This window comes from Rattus norvegicus, chromosome 15 (assembly GCF_036323735.1).
Source record: "Rattus norvegicus strain BN/NHsdMcwi chromosome 15, GRCr8, whole genome shotgun sequence".
Taxonomy (NCBI): Eukaryota; Metazoa; Chordata; class Mammalia; order Rodentia; family Muridae; genus Rattus; species Rattus norvegicus.
Window position 1 is genome coordinate 27494295 of NC_086033.1, and position 19458 is coordinate 27513752.

The 19458-nt window shown below is 48.2% G+C and overlaps 1 protein-coding gene across 2 annotated transcripts; it reads right to left on the reverse strand.

Moving 5' to 3' along the window:
- Positions 1–536: 536 nt before the first annotated feature.
- Sall2 (spalt-like transcription factor 2) lies at positions 537–18108 on the reverse strand. Of its 2 annotated transcripts, none has more exons than NM_001107262.1 (2): positions 17441–18108; positions 537–5054 (listed from the first exon to the last, which is right to left on the reverse strand). In NM_001107262.1, the coding sequence occupies exons 1-2, from the start codon at positions 17511–17513 to the stop codon at positions 2113–2115; spliced, it is 3015 nt and encodes a 1004-aa protein (NP_001100732.1). In that variant the 5' UTR covers positions 17514–18108; the 3' UTR covers positions 537–2112. The 2 variants fall into 2 exon arrangements, with proteins under 2 accessions (NP_001100732.1, XP_006251946.1); XM_006251884.5 differs by lacking the exon at positions 17441–18108 and adding an exon at positions 5431–5793 and having other exon boundaries at positions 543–5054.
- Between the last annotated feature and the right edge of the window lie 1350 nt (positions 18109–19458).

A 19458-nucleotide genomic window follows, 5' to 3' on the forward strand; every position in this document is an offset into this window, starting at 1 on the left:
GTCCTCTGGAAGAGCAACCAGTGAGCCAGGACTCTTAACTGCTGAGCCATCTCTCCAGCCCCTTTGTCTGCATGCTTAATAGCAAAATGTTCCTTTATTGGTAGAGCCTTTTCCCTCTCTGATTACAATATTGGATCTCAAAGATCATAAAGTATCATTATCTTGATCTATAGATTCACTACTGTCTGTGAGTTGCTTGAGGTCTGGGAAAAACTGAGCAGCCCTCAAAACGCAAACAAAACCACATAAAAAAGTTGTGTTTTGGTAGTAAGGTGGTAAAGGAAAACCTAGACATTGCCTGTACACTGGGCAAGCACCTTTTGAAAAATAGAATCTGTTTTAAAAAGCCTTTCCTCCTCACAGTGAAATCACATCTACTGGAGGTTGTTTGGGGACAAGGCTGAGGAAGTTAAGTATTTCTACACCATATGTTCAGCTTTGGCAGGAGAAAAAGGTGGGAAGAGAATCTCCATGTTAGGGAATGCCAATATCACACCCCATCTGGCTATTTAGTCATAAAAGAAGGAGAAACACACACAAGCTTGGCCAAAACACCTTTAATGATGAACGAAAAGATTCTAGTATCTCGGACCCCCTCTTCTCTTACACAATTCACTGCGTTAGGGAGCTCTGGAGCCCATTACTTTAGAGAATCATCACTGACATCAGCTAACAGCAAAATCTGGTCTTCTCAGAACTCCTGTTCCACAGGATCCTATGTTAAGGGTAAATACTACATCTCACTACAAGACAGAGAGACAGGGAAGAACCACTTGAAGTTCTGTCTCTCAACATCTGGAAAAAAAAAAGAAGACATAGACTCTGGCCCATGGTCAGGCAAGACTGGGGAGGAAAGGGGTTTTGAGAAGACAACAGGGAAATACAAGGGGCAAGGGAATAAAATTGGGAGTCATCTAAAACTAAAAACATCCTAGTGACAGCAAGCCCCCCATGACCCCTGGCTCCTCTGCATACCAGGTCACCATTAGCTCAGAGAAAACGTTCCTACTCACACGAGCTGAACACCAGGTCCCCTTCCATCAAGTCGGTTCTTCATCAAGTAGATTCTCAGCAATGCCTATTTTAGCAACAATCCTCGACCCTCCACCATCACTTAAATAAACTGCCTTACCAACGAGGCTCTTTAGAGTCAGGAACTTTATGCTTCCTAAAATATCACACGAGAGGCCTCTTGGTAAGGAATATGCTTGTTGGTTGAGAGGCCTTGATAAGTGAGAAGCTGAGGGAGTCTTGGCATCTTGACCAGCCACTCTCTTTGCCTTAATGTGGTGAGTCGAGGAACATACTGAAAAAGGGATCCCAGTCCTTTGCGAGTCCCTACCGATTAGGGTGAGCCACCAACTACTGGAGTATCTTCATTGCCAGTATCCTCTGGAGCAGGGGGAAGAAGAAGTTACAGTTACTTCTTTCCTCTGGTGTGCTTGTTGGGCACAGCCTCAGCTACAGGCGGCTGAAGTAGGACGGAGGCTACGTTCTCCTCTGCCTCTCGGATCAGGTCCTTGGAGTCTCTGCCTCTCGGATCAGGTCCTTGGAGTCACCTTATCAAGCACAGTTCCTGGGCTTTCACAGCAATGATGGTGCTAGGGCTCAAGTGGCAAGGCAGGTCGATCTAGAACTCCAGGGCTCAGTGGGAAACTATGTAGTGGTTGCAGAAAGAAACCTACCTACCACTCCTCACAAGCTTTTCAAGAAGGTCCTGGCCCAAGAAAGTCTTGCAGGGTGTCTTGGTCAAGATCACTAAGGAATAGAGCTGGGCCTTCCATGGACAGTTGCCAGCCCCTTTGAACAAGGCTGCCATGCCAAAGATGGGGGTTCTAGGATACCTGCCGGAGGGAAAGGGGGAAGAGGAGAGAGCTCCCCCTTGAGAATGTAAAAGTTATATAGAACAAAAAGGTGATAAAAATTTCTTAGGGGACATTCCCTTTCAAATGCAATTGTCAAGCTCAGGGACTAGAGAGAAGCCACTAGAAGAAACATCATGTCAGAACTTGAGAAAAGACAAGAGAAGGGTGACTAAATCTTGGAGGTCCTTCTATGGAGCTCTTGGTTTCTGATCTCGCGGTCATAGAGGATCAGGTACAGAACACAGGCTCACGGGATGGCGGGGTCGTCTTTTCGAGGGAATGGGGAGAGCCCTGGAGAAGGGATGGAGGAGGAACAGCCAGGGACCAATGAAAGAGTAGCAATATTCTGAGGGCCGTGGGGTGCAAAGGGCGGTACCTGGTGGTGAGCCAACAGCATGTGTTTCTTGAGGGTGGCACGGTCGAGGAAGCCCTGCCTGCAGAAGACACAAGTGAAGAGCGGCCCATCCTTGGGGTGGGTCTTCTGATGCTCCTCCAGAGCTGTTTGGGTGGGAAAGCTCTGGCCACAAACTTCACAGGCCTTTCTGCTGCTGCTCTCTCCTGGCTCCTTTTTCATGGCTTCTGGTAAGTTCAGCTCTTCCACCGAAGGGGTGCTGGTGCCCTCCCCTTCTTGCGGGAGTGCCGCCATCGGGCTTGAGGTTCCCTCCAGTTTGGCCTCTTCCTCCATGCCTCCGGAAACATCACTGGGTCCTTGCTCCATGGGCTGGGGACGATCCAGGTTGTCGGGTGGTGGTGGAGGTGGCGGCAGAGCCTGTTGAGTGGCTTTCTCGTTATTATCTACCTCCTTCCCGTTGGTGGGTGCTGCTCCCGATGTTGCCGCTTCCTCCTCTGCCCCAGATACCTCTTCTGAGTCACCTCGTACTGATATGGCCTTCTCTCCCCCACTCTCTGAGCCTCTTCCTGCTAGGGAATCTTCATCTGTCACATCTTCCTCTTCTTCCTCATCCTCTTCTTCTTCCTCAGATATCTCCTCTTCTGCAGATGGCTGCTGGGCCTGCGGCTGGGGGAAACTTCCTGGTCCAGAGGCTGTAGACTGCTCAGAGCTGTTTTCCTGGGCAACTCCCCCACCTTCAGGAAGTGTGGAACCCCCGTTGGGGATCTGGCCCCCCAGGTGCATCCGAACGTGTTGTTGCAGAGTGACAGCATTAGTGAACTTCTTCTGGCAAATGGGGCAGGAGTTCTGGGCCCGGGCAGCTGGACTGGTCTTGTGACCCACGAAATGTGCGCGCAAATTGCCCCTTGTGGAGAAAGCTCTGCCACACACTTTACATTTGAAGGGCCGCTCACCTCCATGTTGGCCATAATGCAGGCGTAGAGCCCGAGGGCAGCTCAGCACCCGGAGACAGATGACACACTGGTTAGGTCCAGAAGCGGAGGATGAAGGTGCGGGGGCAGAAGTAGTGGGAGCTCCCGAGGCAGTAGACGCCACTGCCACAGCTCCTTGGCGGTCGATCTTTTCTACCAGCTGCTGCAGCTTTGAGGTCTCAGAAGGCGAAGCCCCCAAGGGTTCTAGCACATAAGGGAAGGGGAAACTTCCAGTTGACTTCAAGTGATTAGTAAGCAGCGCCCAACTCGGTAGCGATGTCACCAGCTTACTTAGCTGCATTCGGGTGGCTGAGCCGCTGTCCGCTACTCCTGAGATGGCTGAGCCCTCACTCCCCGGGGGAGTATTCTCATCCACTTTACTCTTGGGCTCCACTGCTTTCATGAGCACAAACTTGTTGAAAGTAGGGAGCCCAGGAGCCACTGCTGTGCTTGTACCAGTGGAGAGCAGCGTCAGGCTCTCTGTGGCACTGAGCGCTGTGGTGGAGGCCACTAGAGGTTTGCGTTCAACACCTCCGCCCGGTGTGGCTGCCTCCTCCTCTGCTTTCTCTGGTGGCACCGACATTCCATAAGGCAGCCCACTGCTGGTGATGACGTAGTCTAGGTGCTCTGGTACCGGATGTGGATTCATTTGCACATGTGGGTACTTCTCACGATGCCGGTGGAAATGTACTTTGAGGTTGCCCCGAGTAGTGAAACGGTTACCGCAGACATTGCACTTATAGGGCCTCTCACCAGTGTGGGAACGAAGGTGGATCTGCAGGGCGCTGTCACTGCCGAATACTTTGGCACAAAAGCGGCATTTGTGCCTTCCACCGGGCTTCTCCAAGGAACTGATCACTTCCCCATAGCCCAGCTCACCGCTTCCGTTCTTTGGCTTCAGGAGCCCTGGAGAGGCTGCAGCTTCAAGGCCCCTTGCTGCCCCAAGACACTGAGCTGCCAGGAGTCCTGTGGTGCCCGGGAATGCCAGATGAGGTGAGGCAATCAGCTGATCCGTGCTGCCTGGCAGAGCAGGGGAGGGGGCAGGGGTAGGTTTGTGGCTTCGCCCAACCCCTCCTACAGAGAAGGGATGCTGGGATCCCAGTGGATGGTAAAGGTGGAAGAAAGCCTGCTTAGGTGGTTCTGCCCCTGAGGAGGAGGACGACGAGGAGGAAGATGCCAGTGTCTTGCCAGTTTGGGCAGGCTTGATGGGACTGAAGAGAGGCAGTAGGGGCTTGGTGGAAGAGGCAGTGCCTGTCCCAGGTAGCTCTGAGGGACTGGCAGGGGCGCCCACTGTCTGTCCTAAGGAGCCAAGTAGCAGCACCTGGCGGCAGATTTGCTCAGTCATCTGCATCTGATGAATCTGGCGCTGCTGCAGCACCCGCAGCTCTTCCAAGATGAGAGGAATGTTCAGGTGGCCACTGCCTACACCTGGAGGTGGAGGTGGAGGTGGTGGAGGAGGGGGTGCAGGGGTAGATTCTGGAGGTAATGGGGTTGCTCCCAGCTTGGGACTGGCCAAGATCAGGCCCCCACCTCCCCCGGCTGCTGTACCTGTGCCAGCGACCAGGAACTGCCCAGAAGATTCCTCTCCCCTCCGCTCTGACCCCCAGGCGGGATCCGGGGGCCCAGAGGACCCAGAATCTGGAAGATTGCTGTGCTCTGTGTCCATGACCTGGGGCCTACTGTGGCCCTCTGGCCGAGGCACAGAGGAGACTGAAGAGTTGCTGGGGTTCTCCTGGCCCCCGATTATCACCATTACCGGTGGGTCAGTGCAACATGCGTTCTGGTGAGCGAGGAATTCGGTCGGGTCAGAGAATTGTGCGCAGCATTTGGCACAGACTTGGGGGTGGTCCTCCTCACTAGCATCACCTGGGGAGAAGACAAGGAGAAAGTGTGGGTAATGCGGTTGTGTTGGATAACGGAGGCTTTAAGGAACGGGCAGCCTAGAAACCTCCGATTAGGGTTGGAAGATAAGCTTATAGTCAGACCCTGCTGGAAGCTAGCACTAGACTAGACTCTCCCGTGGTTCCTAGACACCCAGTAAAAGGGGGGTTGGGGGGTTAGGACGAGCACTTTCCGAGCCTCCTCCGTCACCCCTCCCCCTCCTCTGACCCAAGAAGGGTGGGAATGGATGTGAAACTGGGGCCTATGTGTAGAATCACATATTTTTATCCACCCACTTAAAGTCCTTACACGCGAGTGTCCCCTCGGCCCCCATCTCTGCCCAAGCCTGGCCCTACCGCACCTCCGCGCTCCGCAGGCTCCGCGCAGGGACCCCCGAGTCGAGAGCCGTTCCCGGTTTCCTGCGCCATGGCCGTGGGAAGTGGAAGGCGGGATGGGTTAGGACACAATGGGTATCCGGTCTGGGGAGGCCGCCGGCGCTGCGGCAGTCTCTGCACCCAGCGGCCCAGACTGCGGAGGAGATCGGCGGTGGCGGGGGCAGGGAGCAGCGGCGGCGGAGGGGGGGAGGGGAGCGAGAAGGCGCGGAGGAGGGGAGGAGCTGGAGCGCGAAAGCTGGTAGTGGGGAGATGGGGGAGGAGAGTTTGTGGGGAGAAGCTGCCAGGGAGGGAGACCAAAGCTGAAGGAGAGCGGAGAGTGCGTGAAGGGGAGTGGGGGTGGGGTGCAAGTCTTGGAAGCTTTACCCCGGCTCTGGGTCAGGTGTCAGTGAGGCACCTTGGGGGCCCACTGTGCCCTATCCTCTCCCGGCTCCCCACCCCAGATGTCTTTATCCTAGCTGCTTCCACCGGGTCAGCCCCAAGCCCACAGTGGGAAACATTGCCCGCTCAATAGATTAAGGCGATAGGCTTCAGTAATTTTTCTTTGGATAAAGGATCTGCTGAGTTAGGAAAACGTGGATTCCAAAGGGTGGTCTGCCCGCCTCAGAGGTCGGAGGACAAGAAAGGGAGGAGCGGCCTCAAACACCCACCCCTTTACGAGCTCGCACACTGCACACTGATCTCAAGTTTTGTCTTCACCCCTACTCGCACCCTACCCTCAGCTCTCTTCACAAAAGAAGTTTCGGGTGTGTGTGGGGGGGTGGGTTGCAAGATAGAATTCCCGAGGCAGTCATCTGAGGGCCCCTTCTTGAGGAACACTAAGCCCTTCCCCCAGAATTACAGCTCATCACAAGCTAGTCCGCAGGCCACCGGCCCTAAACCAAATGCAGAGTTCGTACTTTAAAAAAGCCCCCTCCTGTTCGGTACCCTCTCCCCCCACCCGCTTCCCTAATGCGGACAATTAAATAAGATATTAGCTTACAAAGGCCTAGGGAGGTCCACCCAGCTCCAACCTTGGGGGAGGGGAGCTCCTTCTGAAACAATGGGAAAGATGCGGAATGGGCTTTCACAGTCTGCCGTACAGGGTCCGAAGCTCCTAACAGCCCCAAGCAGATTTCAATTCCTAAACGTGACTGGCACCTGCTCACCTCCACCGGGCCCTGCCTTTTATCTAGAGGGAGTAAGTAGGGTTAAGGTGCCTCAGACCAGGTACTCTGCATTCTTCTTCCCTGAAATGAGATTTAATGGGCCCCCCATTTCCTAAAATCCCATATTTTTACATGTAAAAAAGCGATCTCAGGGGTTGGAGAGATGGCTCTGTGGTTAAGAGTACTGACTGCCGGGCTGGAGGGATTGCTCAGTGGTTAAGAGCACCGATTGCTCTTCCAGAGATCCTGAGTTCAATTCCCAGCAACCACATGGTGGCTCACAACCATCTGTAATGAGATTCGATGCCTTCTTCCGGTGTGTCTGAAGACAACGACAGTGTACACATATACATAAAATAAATAAATTAATTTAAAAAAAAAAAGAGTACTGACTGCCCTTCCAGAGGTCCTGAGTTCAATTCCCAGCAACCACATGGCGGCTCACAACTATCTGTAATGAGATTTGATGCCCTCGTCTCGTGTGTATGAAGATAGCTACATTGTACTTACATGTAATAAATAAATAAATAAATAAATAAATAAATAAATAAATAAATAAATCTTTTTTTTAAAAAGCAACTTGAGTCTTGAATTTGTGTTTTGGTTCCTTTCTTTTTCTTTCTTCTCTTGAAATGTTCTGTGTAGCCCAGGCTGACTTTGAAATCAGCAACCCTCCTGCCTCAGCTTCCCAAATGCTAGGGCTACAGCTATGGCTTCCTCGTTAATCTTGTTTTTGAGACATGTTCTTTGTAGCTGAGTCTAGTGGGAAACTCCCAACCTTCCTCAAACTCTGCAGTCACGGTCTTCCCAGTTCTACTTTTGCCGGGCTGATAAAATGGAGCCAGTTTCACGGAATATGCCACCATTCCCCTTTTTATAGACAATGTTTTACATACACCATCTTTATCTGAAAAATATTTTGAAAGCAGAAAACTTGGAAACCATTTGTTTCTGTGGCGCTGGCGATGGAACTTTGTACCAAGTGCCCCAGCACTGAGCTGTATGCCCAGACTAGAAAATGCTAGAAATGTAGTATTAACATATTAAGGCTTTTCCCCACCGAAAGAGAACATAAATGAGGAAATTTTTAAAATTTGAAGAGTCTTAAATATTATGGATTAGGGAATTTATATTTTTTAGATTTATTTATTTTATCCATATCATAGCTGTCTTCAGACACATCGGATCCCATTAAAGATAGTTGTGAGCCACCATGTGGTTGCTAGGAATTGAACTCAGGACGTCTGGAAGAGCAGTCAGTGCTCTTAACCGCTGAGCCATCTCTCCATTCCCTGTAGCTAGCTGTCTTCAAACACACCAGAAGAGGGCACTGGATCCTATTACAGATGGTTGCGAGACACTGTATGGGTGCTAAGGAATTGAACTTGGAACCTCTGGAAGAGCAGTCAGTGCTCTTTTTTTTTTTTTAAAGATTTATTCATTTATTATATATATAAGTACACTGTAGCTGTCTTCAGACACACCAGAAGAGGGCACCAGATCTCTTTACAGATGGTTGTGAGACACCATGTGGTTGCTGGGAATTGAACTCAGGACCTCTGGAAGAGCAGTCGGGTGCTCTTAACCGCTGAGCCATCTCTCCAGCTTCCCAGGAACTTATATTTTAAATAAGAACCTAAAATACACATACATTAAAATAATATCTTTTAACCCGTTGGTTGGCTTTGTTGCATAGGGTCTCCTGTAGCCCAGGCTGGCCTCAAACGTACTACATAACTAAGGCTGGCTTGGCTCCTCCTGCTTCTACTACTCGTGGATTCAGATTATTATAAACCTGATCCACCATGTCCACTGCATCCCAGCACCATTGTGAGGATTGAATCTAGGATCCCACAAATACTAGAGAAGAGCTCTCCCACCGAGCAACGTCCTCACCCTTCATCCTCCAATCTTGTTAATTTCTCAGTAGTAGCACCAGCATATGTCTAGGTTAAAGCGTCTTTGGAGGGAGGGGAAGCATGTGCCCCAATCTAATCATAGATACTTGAGAGTGGTGGCACACACCTTTGACCCCAGCACTCAGAAGGCAGTTGGTTCAAAGCCAGCCTGGTCTACATAGGGAGCTCCAGACCAGTTGGGGTTATATAGTAAGACCCTGTCAACAAACAAACAAACAAAAGCGTAAACAGCTACTGCATTTCTAAGTTGAAAACAGCCAGGCAGTTGTGATGCATTCTTCTAATCCCAGCACTACAAGCAGAGGCAGATGAGTGAGTCTCTGAGTTTGAGACCAGCCTGGTCTACTAGATAGATAGATAGATAGATAGATAGATAGATCAGAAGAAAAAGAAAGGAAGGAAGGAAGGAAAGAAGGAAGAAAGAAGAAAGAAAGGAAGAAAGGAAGGAAAGAAGGAAGAAAGAAGGAAGAAAGAAAGGAAGAAAGGAAGAAAGAAAAAAAGAAAGAAGGAAGGAAGGAAGGAAAACACAATCTTACATTTAAAACCGGATAATCTCAGAGCTGGAGAGATAGCTCAGTGGTTAAAGGCATTCAGAGGTCCTGAGTTTGACTCCCAGCAACCACATAATGGCTCACAGACATCTATCCCTGGGATCTGACGCCCTCTTCTGGCATGCAGGTATACATATAGATGGAGCACTCGTTTACATAAAATTAACCTTTTTTTTTTTTTTTTAAACAGACAAGGAAAGATTTTAGCCTATGAGCCTCATGAATCAGAGCACTGAGATCAATGAGCTAGCTCTGTTTTTCTGAGACCTGAAATGGAGATGGAGTTCAGGGTTTCAGTTTGTCCAAGACACAGCTAAGTGCTGTGTGCTTTAGTTTTACCGATAAGGAAACTCAAGCTCACAGAGGTTAAGTGACTTTTCCAAGTCGGCAGAGTAATTCAGTGGGGCTTCAGTGGGGCGGCAGTCACCACTTTGGTTCCTGTCCTGCTTCCCATGCCCATCCTAAAGCTAGAGAAAGGGGCCTGTGTGGCTCCTCCCTGCCATTGTTCTTTGCCCTCAAGTCAGAGAGAAGGAATCAGATGGAGACTTTCTACAGAGCATTTGTTAATTAGCACTGAACATTTGATATCCAGTGGCTGTTCTGTCAAGTCCTTGGACAAGAAAAGAAATCCTTTTCTTTTCTTCTTCTCCTGGGAAACAGTGTCCCCTTTCTTGCTTTGTAATAAAATGTGCTTTCTGATGTGTCATATGATCTACACCCTTTAAGGTAAATTTAGTCCCTGGTGAAAGGTGATGTATCAACAGCCACCAGTAAGAGGAACCATCCACGGCTCAGCACCCCTTTTCACTTGCTGCCTAGTCTGAAAAAGGGAGCAAGACTCTGGTGCAGACAGGGCTAAAGTCACAGAACCCAGGAGCATGCTAAGCAGATAATGGTACACCTAGAAAATGTGAAGTGAACGGTCCTAGACCACAGACGAGGAGTCTGTGACCGGTGTAGACGTGCATATGCTTGTTCAAATTCACAAAGATCTGAAATGCAAAACAAGCAAACAAAAAAAGCAAGTAGCTTCTCTTCTTGGGCTAGTGCCCACGATCTGGGGGTCTAGTTCAGTTGGTAGATAGGATGCTTGGCACAAACACAGAATCCAGGGTTCAATCCCCAGCATAAGCGCACACCTGTAATCCCAGCACTCTGGAGTTTGGAGGCAGCTTGATTTCACCATAAGTTAGTGGCTACTATGTAAGACACTATCTGGAAAATAAACAAAAGGCCTGGTACCCCAATTAACTGCTTCAGGCTTGGGAGAGAAAAGTTAGGAAGAACACAGTCAAAACCACATAGGGCCGGGGCAGCAGAGTGGATTATCTAAAGGGTGGCTCTCAGCCTGTAGAGCTATAGGGCATTCTGATGTCTTGGGCTGGGGCTATGACTTACTAGGAGTCTCTAAGTTCAATCACAAGCAGTAGAATTAACCAATCAATCAATAAGTAAAGACAGACAGACAGAAAGAAAACAGCAACAGGAAAACACACACAAAAATCCCAAACCAAACAAACAAATAGAAAAAAAAAACAAAAACAAAAAAAACCAAACCACCTCAGGGCTAAAATAAATTCAAAGGCCCTAAGGGCAGGATCCAAGCATTTTCATCACCACACCATCACCACCATCACCGCCATCACCACCATCACCACCATCACCACCATCATCACCACCACCACCATCACCACCATCACCATCACTACCATCACCACCACCACCATCATCACCATCACCACAATCACCACCATCACCATCATTATTAGTTTGAAACAGAGTCCTGCTATGTAGCTCTGCCTAGTCTGGAACTTGCAATGTAGGTCAGACTGGCCTCAAACTCACAGACTGACCTGCTCTGAGATTAATGTGTCTGACACTACTGCCCAGCACACATTAGTTTTTTTTTTTTATGAAACTCACTTATTCCATTGTCCATTGAAGGCTGGGAATGTGGTAGAGCCTTTACCTATTGCTAATCGAAGCTCTGAGTTTAATCCTAAGTAAACACATCCATGTACACACACACACACACACACACACACACACACACACACACACATTTGGCTGTACATCTGGCTGTATCACTATTTAATTTCTGAGCTACATAGCGTAAGACCCTGATATACATTTATACATTACACATGCAAATTATACGTTGAAACCAAGGTCTGCTGCTGACGTTCAGTGACAGAGTATTGTCAGCCCACAGGCTTGGTTCAGTGTCCAGCACACACATAATCCCAGCCCACAACACATGACAAGAGAAAGTACTCCGATAATAGAGCTCCAAGGACTATCTTCTTCAAACCTTCCCCTATTCCTCACAAATGTTACCTGAACTAAATCATTACTCATTGGCAGCCTCCGAAAATATAGAATTGTAAATGTTGCCAGGATCACTTTTTAGAGGCTGTCCCACCTTCTCTTTTCTCAGTCTTCTCTACTAAGCTCATACACGTCATTCTTTGTCAAACCAAACTTATACTGAAACCTACGGAGGTACCCATGGCCTGTTCCACATGGTGGCCGGGAGGCAAGATGACATAGAGACCAGGTACCAAGTGATCAAGACATTTGTGTGGAATTCAGACACTGTTTTGAAGCTCGAAGGTATTTTAGAGATCTGACCCTTCACTGAGCACAGATAGTCAATTAAAGTCTCCGTTTGGGGTTTTTTTTCCTCCTCTTTTCAATTTGAGGAGAATCTCTGTCTCCCTGTCTCTGTCTCTGTCTCTCTTTCTCTCTTCCTTCCTTTCATCTTGAAACAGAGTCTCGCTCTGTAGCCTGGCTGGCTTGAAACTCACTCTGTAGACCAGGCTACCTGGAACTCAAGAAGATCCACTTACCTTCTCCTCCTGAGTGCAAAGATTGTGTGCCACCACGTCTTATTCTCTCTCTCTCTCTCTCTCTCTCTCTCTCTCTCTCTCTCTCTCTCTCTCTCTCCTCTCTCTCCTTCTTCTTGAGACAAGGTTTCTGAGCAGCCTTAGCCTTGGCTATTCTGAAACTGGCTCTGTGGACCATGCTGGCCTCTAATTCAGACATCTGCCTGCTTCTGTCTCCAAGTTCTGGGATTAAATGCATGCACTTGCTGTTCTTGCAGAGGGTTGGTTCCCAGCACTCATGGGAGCTCACAACTGACTTTAACTCCCGTTCTACAGGATCTGACACTCTCTGACACTGTCTTCTGGCCTCTACAAGCACCGAGCACATATGTAGAACACTGACAGGTATGCAGGCAAAACACCCATACACATAAAATAAAATAAAAATATCTAACATAATAACAGTAATAGTGAAATGAAGGGGGGCAGCCAGATGTGGCGGCACCGCCTTTAATCTCAGCATTTGGGTGGCAGAGGCAGGCAGATCTCTTGTGAGTTCAAGGTTAGCCAGGACTACTTAGCGAAAAAACCCAGTCTCAGAATAAACAACAAATAAGTCAGTGCAGGGGAGGTGATGATGGGGGAGTTGGAATAAAATGAATGAAATGGGAGAGCAGCCAAGCGCAGCATCCGGGTGTGTCTCCGGTGAGTACTGTGACCTTGCAGCCATACCAGAGATCCAGATGGGAATATAGGGTAGCATGGGCATGGGAGGTTGAGGCATGAGGACTAGGATTCACAAATAGCCCGTCCAAGCTACATGATGCCATCACCAAAACAAAACCAAGCCACCAAAACACAAAACAAAATGGAGGGGAATGGGTCCCTTCCTTGAAACCTTAGGAAAAAGTTTGTCCAACATTAAAAGGTCATATATCCTTGAGCCCTAGGGTAGTTTGAAAATCCAGCTTTTCTCCCAAGGAGAATGAGGGCACTGTGGTGCAAGCCTTTAATTCCAGCACTCGGGAAGCAGAGGCAGGCAGATTTCTTTGAGTTTGAGGCTAGCCTGGTCTATAGGGTACCTGGACAGCAAATCAAACAGAGGAACTCTGTCTCAAGAACAAACAAACAAAAAAGAAAAAAGAAAAAAAAGTGGGTTTTCTGTTTCCTTATCTCAGGTTCTAACCAAGCCAGAGTCAATCAGTCAGCCTCTCTCCTGTCTCCCATTCTTTCCTGACAAAGTCTAGAGTTGCTCTGACTGGCCTTGAACTCATGATCACCCCGCTTTTGTCACAGCACAGGCTTCTAAATTACTTTCTGTGCACTTAAAATATTCTTCCTGACGCCCATCTCAGCAGGTGCCTAAAACTGAAGTCTCAGGGGTTTGGAAGCCTGAGAGATGAGCCCTCTCATGTGTAAGGTGCCCTATTTTTTTTTCCTTCCTTGCCTTTGCTATTCTTGCTGCCTGCCAACTCCCTACTCTCCCTCCAGGTCTGCGTGGCTGTTGTCCTGGTTTCTCCTCACTAAATATCTGGGCTTCTGATCATTTCCCAGATGTACCAGTTAGCATTTCCTCCAGTTATGTCCCTTATGCTCTCTAATTCTGACATCCAGACTCTGTAGGGGAGAGACTCTTTTTCTTCCTCCAGAGTTTTTAAGTAAATAGACTGTCTCTTGCTCAATCACTTACATTCAGTAAGTATTTTGTTAGGTTTTGGTGCTCTAATCAGGGAGCTGTGCAAGAAGAAAGTGGAGAAATAGGCCTTTCGGGGCTGTTTCTTAAAGACACAATAGCAATGCACTTTAATTTTACAGGTAAGCAAAGGACGGCAGTTCTGATTTAGGGTAAGCATTGATTTATGTGTGGATGAAATGAAATGGCCTCATGCTTGCTCTTTCCCGGTGGTGTTACATCCCGAATCCTTCCAGTCTGACTCTGGGGTAGAAGGAAAGGTTAGACACATAATGATGACATAGTTATTAGTGAATTCTCTGTAAAGGATGGCAACACAGGATCCATGAATGCATGGCAATCTCTAGCTCTCCAAGATAGCCAGTCCTTTTAGAGACACCCATCCAAAGGGGAGCACGAGAATTTATATGTTACATGCTTATAAGAGAGGAGAGAATTTTAGATAGCTATGTGAAATTGCAGAAGAGAGCCAACAAGCCTCCATTCAGGTCATGAAAGGAGACGATAAGAAAGTCTCTAAGGAGCTCTGATATGAAAACCCTTGGGAGTTCTTTCTGTTCTCTCTCTCTCTCTCTCCCTTCCTCCCTCCCCCTTTTCTTGGATAGTCTTGCAATCACAGAGCTCAACCTGTCACTGGGATTAAAGTCGAGTACCACCATGCCCAGGACTTTAGGAGTTCTTAAGAAAGATTTTTTTTTTAATTTATTTATTGGGCTGGAGATGTGACTCAAGGGTTAAGAGCACTAACTGCTCTTCCAGAGGTCCTGAGTTCAATTCCCAGCAACCACTTGGTGGCTCACAACCATCTGTAATGGAATCTGATGCCCTCTTCTGCTGTGTCTGAAGACAGTGACAGTGTACTCATATAAATAAAATAAATAAAAGTTTTTTTGTTTTTTTTAAGATTTATTTATTTATTATATGTAAGTACACTGTAGCTGTCTTCAGACACACCAGAAGAGGGCATCAGATCCTACAACAGATGGTTGTGAGCTGCCATGCTGGCACCACGTTGGTGCTTTGTGTCTAAATTGGGTCCTCTGGTAAAACAACTAGTGCTCTTATGCCTTAGAGCAAATCTTTAAAAAACAAACTCCAACAACAACAACCAAGGCCAGCCAGGTCTACAGATCAAGTTCTAGGACAGCCAAAGCTACACAGAGAAGCCCCATCTCAAAAACACCCAAAACCAAGAAGGATTTGCGATGTATTATTTAGGATGACGGTGAGCATTATGATTCATAACAGTAGAAAAACTGCAGTTAAGAAACCGCAACAGGGGTTGGGGATTTGGCTCAGTGGCAGAGCGCTTGCCTAGGAAGCGCAAGGCCCTGGGTTCGGTCCCCAGCTCCGGAAAAAAAAAAAGAACCAAAAAAAAAAAAAAAAAAAAAAAACCGCAACAAAAAAAATGTTGCGGTTGGGGCCACCACGTGAGGGGCTGTGTTAAAGGGTCGCAGTGTTAGCAAGGTTGAGAAACACTGCCACGGACTGCTTAAGTCAGCCTGCTCCTGCTTAAGGCAGATCGACAGAAGTTCCTAATGCTTCCCTGCTCCCTACGTTACCTTTTGCCTTTCCTACAAACACAAAGTCTGCCTCGATTTCTTGCTTCATAGGGTGTGAGCCTTTACGGCTTCTGTAGCAATGGAGTGACAGCAGCGTCACTATGCTTCCAGGTCCCCGGAGCCCTGCAAGTCGAACTCTACCCTAAAAGACAGTTATTGGATACCCTCTGACTCTTGCAGAAAACTTTCCCTCAGCCCCAGGGTGGGGAATGGGTGAGCAGATGGGAGGAAGGAGAGGAGAACAAGTCTCTTGGGGGTTGGGGGTGGCGTTCAGCATAGTTCCACAATTGAACCAGCAGGGGAGCAGGACTGGAGGCAACTCTAGGGGAAATCTCCTATAGAGCTCGAGGAGGAAACATCCGGCCTATAGCAGCATTAAGGAGGCTTAATGTGTCTCAGGGGGGAAGGATGCCATCACCATAGAACCTCTAAATATGGGCACAGTGGGATCTCAGCCAAGCAACGGCTTGGGGAAGATGGTTCCTACCCCAGACTTAACTTGTTTGTTAAGGTTTCATTGCGTATGCTGCACTGACTCCACCTAAAGTCATTTCTGCACAAGTTCAAACCATAATCAGTTCTAGCTGCCACAAACACAGTACCCCCAGAGCCCCTCGTGTCTTATAGAGGCGTCCTGAAGTGGCCGAGAAGCCCCTGAGCGGTCACTGCCCTCACATGTGATAACTGCAATATTCCTTCCCACTAAGTACTTATGGTAGGTTTGTCTCTAAGAAATGCCATTTACGCTGGTTATTTCCCCAAGGGGCTTACACAAATTTATAAGGCAACTCTTGCACTAATCCGTCTCTGTTTAACAGATGAAGAAACTGAGGCAGAGAGAGGCAAAACCAAGCTTGTATAAGCGAGCAAAGAGGGGGAATCAGGGTTTGTCCAAAAGCCAATCCTGAAAATGGCTTCAGAGCTCTTATGCATAATCTGAGTGTGTCTTTTTTTTAGGCATACCATGTGTTTGCTAAGCAAAAGACTGGCCCAGAGTTGGACTTGTGAGCGCACATGTAGCCAGACTACTTAGTCCAAAACTGTCTTGAGTCTCAGAATCATCTAGAGATAGGAACCTATTCCTAGCACAGCCTTAGTCAGTGAGCATCACCAGCCTTAGCATTCAGATATAAATATATATGTTTTTTTTCTGCTGACTGTGTCTTCGGTTGTCTCTGAGGCATCAAACAATCAGCTCCTAATCTCCTCCTCCTCCTCCCATCATGGCCTTTCCCGTGCTGGAGTAGTCTGAAACTGCACAGACTTTTGCATCCAGCTGTGCTGGTGCGTGCCTACAGAAGGTAGAGACCGGAGGATCACACGTTTAAGGCCAGCTTGCTACAGTTACATAGCCTGTTCTCTTTTCCCAGGGGCAATTTATTGATTAAAAGAAACATACAGCAACTTAGCAGGATGGTGCACTTTTGTTCAGATGCCGGAGACAAGAGAATTGCCAAAAGTTCCAGGCCAGCCAGGGCTGTACACTGACTACAGGGCTAGTTTGGGCTTCCTGAGGGGATCCTATCTGTCTCAAAAACTAAAAATAAATAAGTAGCAAGTTCCTTATACAGTGATAGCATATATGAACAGGTATGTTAACTCGCGCGTTAAGTACCATTTTTGCCTCCCTTAAAACACAAACCTGAGTGAGTCCCTTTACAGGGCTGTCTTTCAGTTTCCCTTCGGGATAAGGAGGAGCACACCCCCAAGCTAGCCTGCATTCTGACCGACATTAGCTTTCTTCCTCTGGGAGTTCTGCTCTCAGCACAGCGCAACAATGAGAAACTTTATTCTCTTCCCCCCTCAGGGGAACCTTCACGTTTATCCAATTCATTCTCTTGCAACCCAACTCTCCAGAAAGAAGAGGGGGAAATCCCATCCCTAAGAGACGGGTCTTCAGGTCTGAGGACGTTACTTAGCAACGGCACAAAGACCCGTGAGCAAAGAAGGACTTGGAGAGAAAACTCTTGGTAGAGAGACAGAGCTAGTTTGAAAACTACATTTCATCCAGAGAAAAGCAAGGAAAACACAAACAGAATGAATCCCGACGACAGCCAAGGGGGGTTATCTCCTTCTCACGAGTCCTCTCCTCAGCCTTAAGTATAGAGCCCTTCACATCCCCAGTGAACCAAGTCCTGCTCGGTTTTGGCTCATGGCCGAGGTGCCCTCCATTGCCCTGGCCTGAACCAAGCAGGCTTTGACTCACACACACACACACACACACACACACACACACACACACACACACACACCCCGCTACCTCCTGTCCCCCAGCACCCACCGTTCTCAGATGCGCTGGGACCTTCACAGTCCGAGATTAACTGCTGGGGTCTCCGCTGCTTTCGCCGAGACATTCCCGAGTAGAGATCGGTAGGAGAGCGAGGGCACCGCACCGCGCACTGAGTTTTAATGGGGTGACCTGGTCCGATCACCCTGTCTGGTCTGAGGCCAACGGGTGTCGGTCCCCCAGTGCAAACCACTGAGAAGCAGAGGAATTCTCCCGTCCCAGAGACGGACTGACTAGTGTGGTGACTCTTTCCCGACTCCCTTTCTCTCTCAATCTCCCAAGTCTTTAAAGGAGAGACGTCCCCTTTTCCCCCTTCAGCTTCTTCCCAACGCTCCTGCAGCTCCTATTGTAAAAGCAAAAACCCTAATCTTTCCGCACACTCTTTTCTTTTGTACTGCGGAGGAAGGGATTTAACCCTCTCCTCACTGTCAGGACTCTGCCGGTCTCACCCTGGGACTGCCCCTGGCTTGTTTTTCTAACTCTTCTCACAATATCCTCCTTGCCGGGCTTTTTGATTTTCTGATCCTTGTGCCTCTGTGTTTGACGATGCTCGGCTTCTGGATTAGAGACTCTAACACAAACGTTCTCAAATGTAATTGATTTTCAGGCCAAGAAGTCAGCTATTGCCAGGTGAAATGGGAATATGAAAAGATTGGTAGACAGAGTTAAAAACAGACGTCATAATAACCATGTGGGTATAGCTTTAATAATTTATACAGGTCTCCACTTCTACGATGTATTAAAACTCTTGAAACCATTGACTCAGCAGCTTTTTAAAAGTTTTTAATGAAAAAGTAGTATTGTTTCTGTGCATGATTCATGTGTGTGTGTGTGTGTGTGTGTGTGTGTGTGTGTGTGTGTGTGAGCATTCCTGATCAGACATGAATGAATGTGGAAGTCAAAGGACAATTTTGTGGAGTTGGTTTTCTCCTTACACCTGGATCCGGATTTTGGGATCCAACTCAGACTTGACCAGCAAGGGCTGAGCCATGGTGCCAACCCATAGCAGCCACCACTCCCACAACACAGACACAGACACAGACACAGACACAGACACAGACACAGACACAGACACAGACACAGACACAGACACACACACACACGCACACGAGCACACACACACACACACACACACACACACACACACACACATTTTGTACCTCTGGCTGGCCTAGAACTCACTGTGTAGACAGGTTGGCCTCAAACTCACATAGACCTGCCTTCCTGTGTCTCCCAAGTGCTAGAATTACAGCTGTGTGGCGCTACATACAACAGGGTGTATAATACTGCTGTGTACAGGATATTCTGGTTACAAATGAATCACAAGATGCATGAAGGTTGGGTAGCCTGCTCAAGACCACACACACACACACACACACACACACACACACACACACACAAAACCAGCACATGTTTTATCGTGGCAGGAAAGCAGAGTGTCACGAGACAGCTAGTATGAAAAGAAAAAGCGATAAAGCGATACAGCCCAGAGATTTTATTTAAAATAGCGAGCACTGTGGGTGCTGTCTCTCCTGGCTCCATCCAGGCCTCTCAGTGGAAGGGAAGTCTGTGAGAAGACAGGACAGCAGCTGATTTCCTTCTGCACTTCAGAATGAAGGCTGAATGAAGGAGGAGGCAGTGCTGGATCCGTGAGTCCTCTTTAACGTCTTCAAGGAATCTGCATAAAGGACTTCTTATGGGCGTCAAGTTAGATCTTTAATAATTTGGCCGGTGGGCCGCGCTGCAGTTTATCAGCAGCACCCTCGCCTAGCACTTTGCGAATGGCTTTAGTTTAATCCCCAGCACCAAGGGGGAGAAACAAAAAGAGGAATTCATCCAGCTGGGCACACTGTTGCTTACCTGCATTCCTAACACCTAAGAAGCTAAGATAGGAGAATCCTACATTTAAGGCTAGCACCGGCTACATTTCTAGATGCTTAGTCAGAAAAACAGTAACAGGTGGTTGTTGTTTTGAGATAGGGCTTTTACTCTGTAGCCCAAGCTAACTTGGA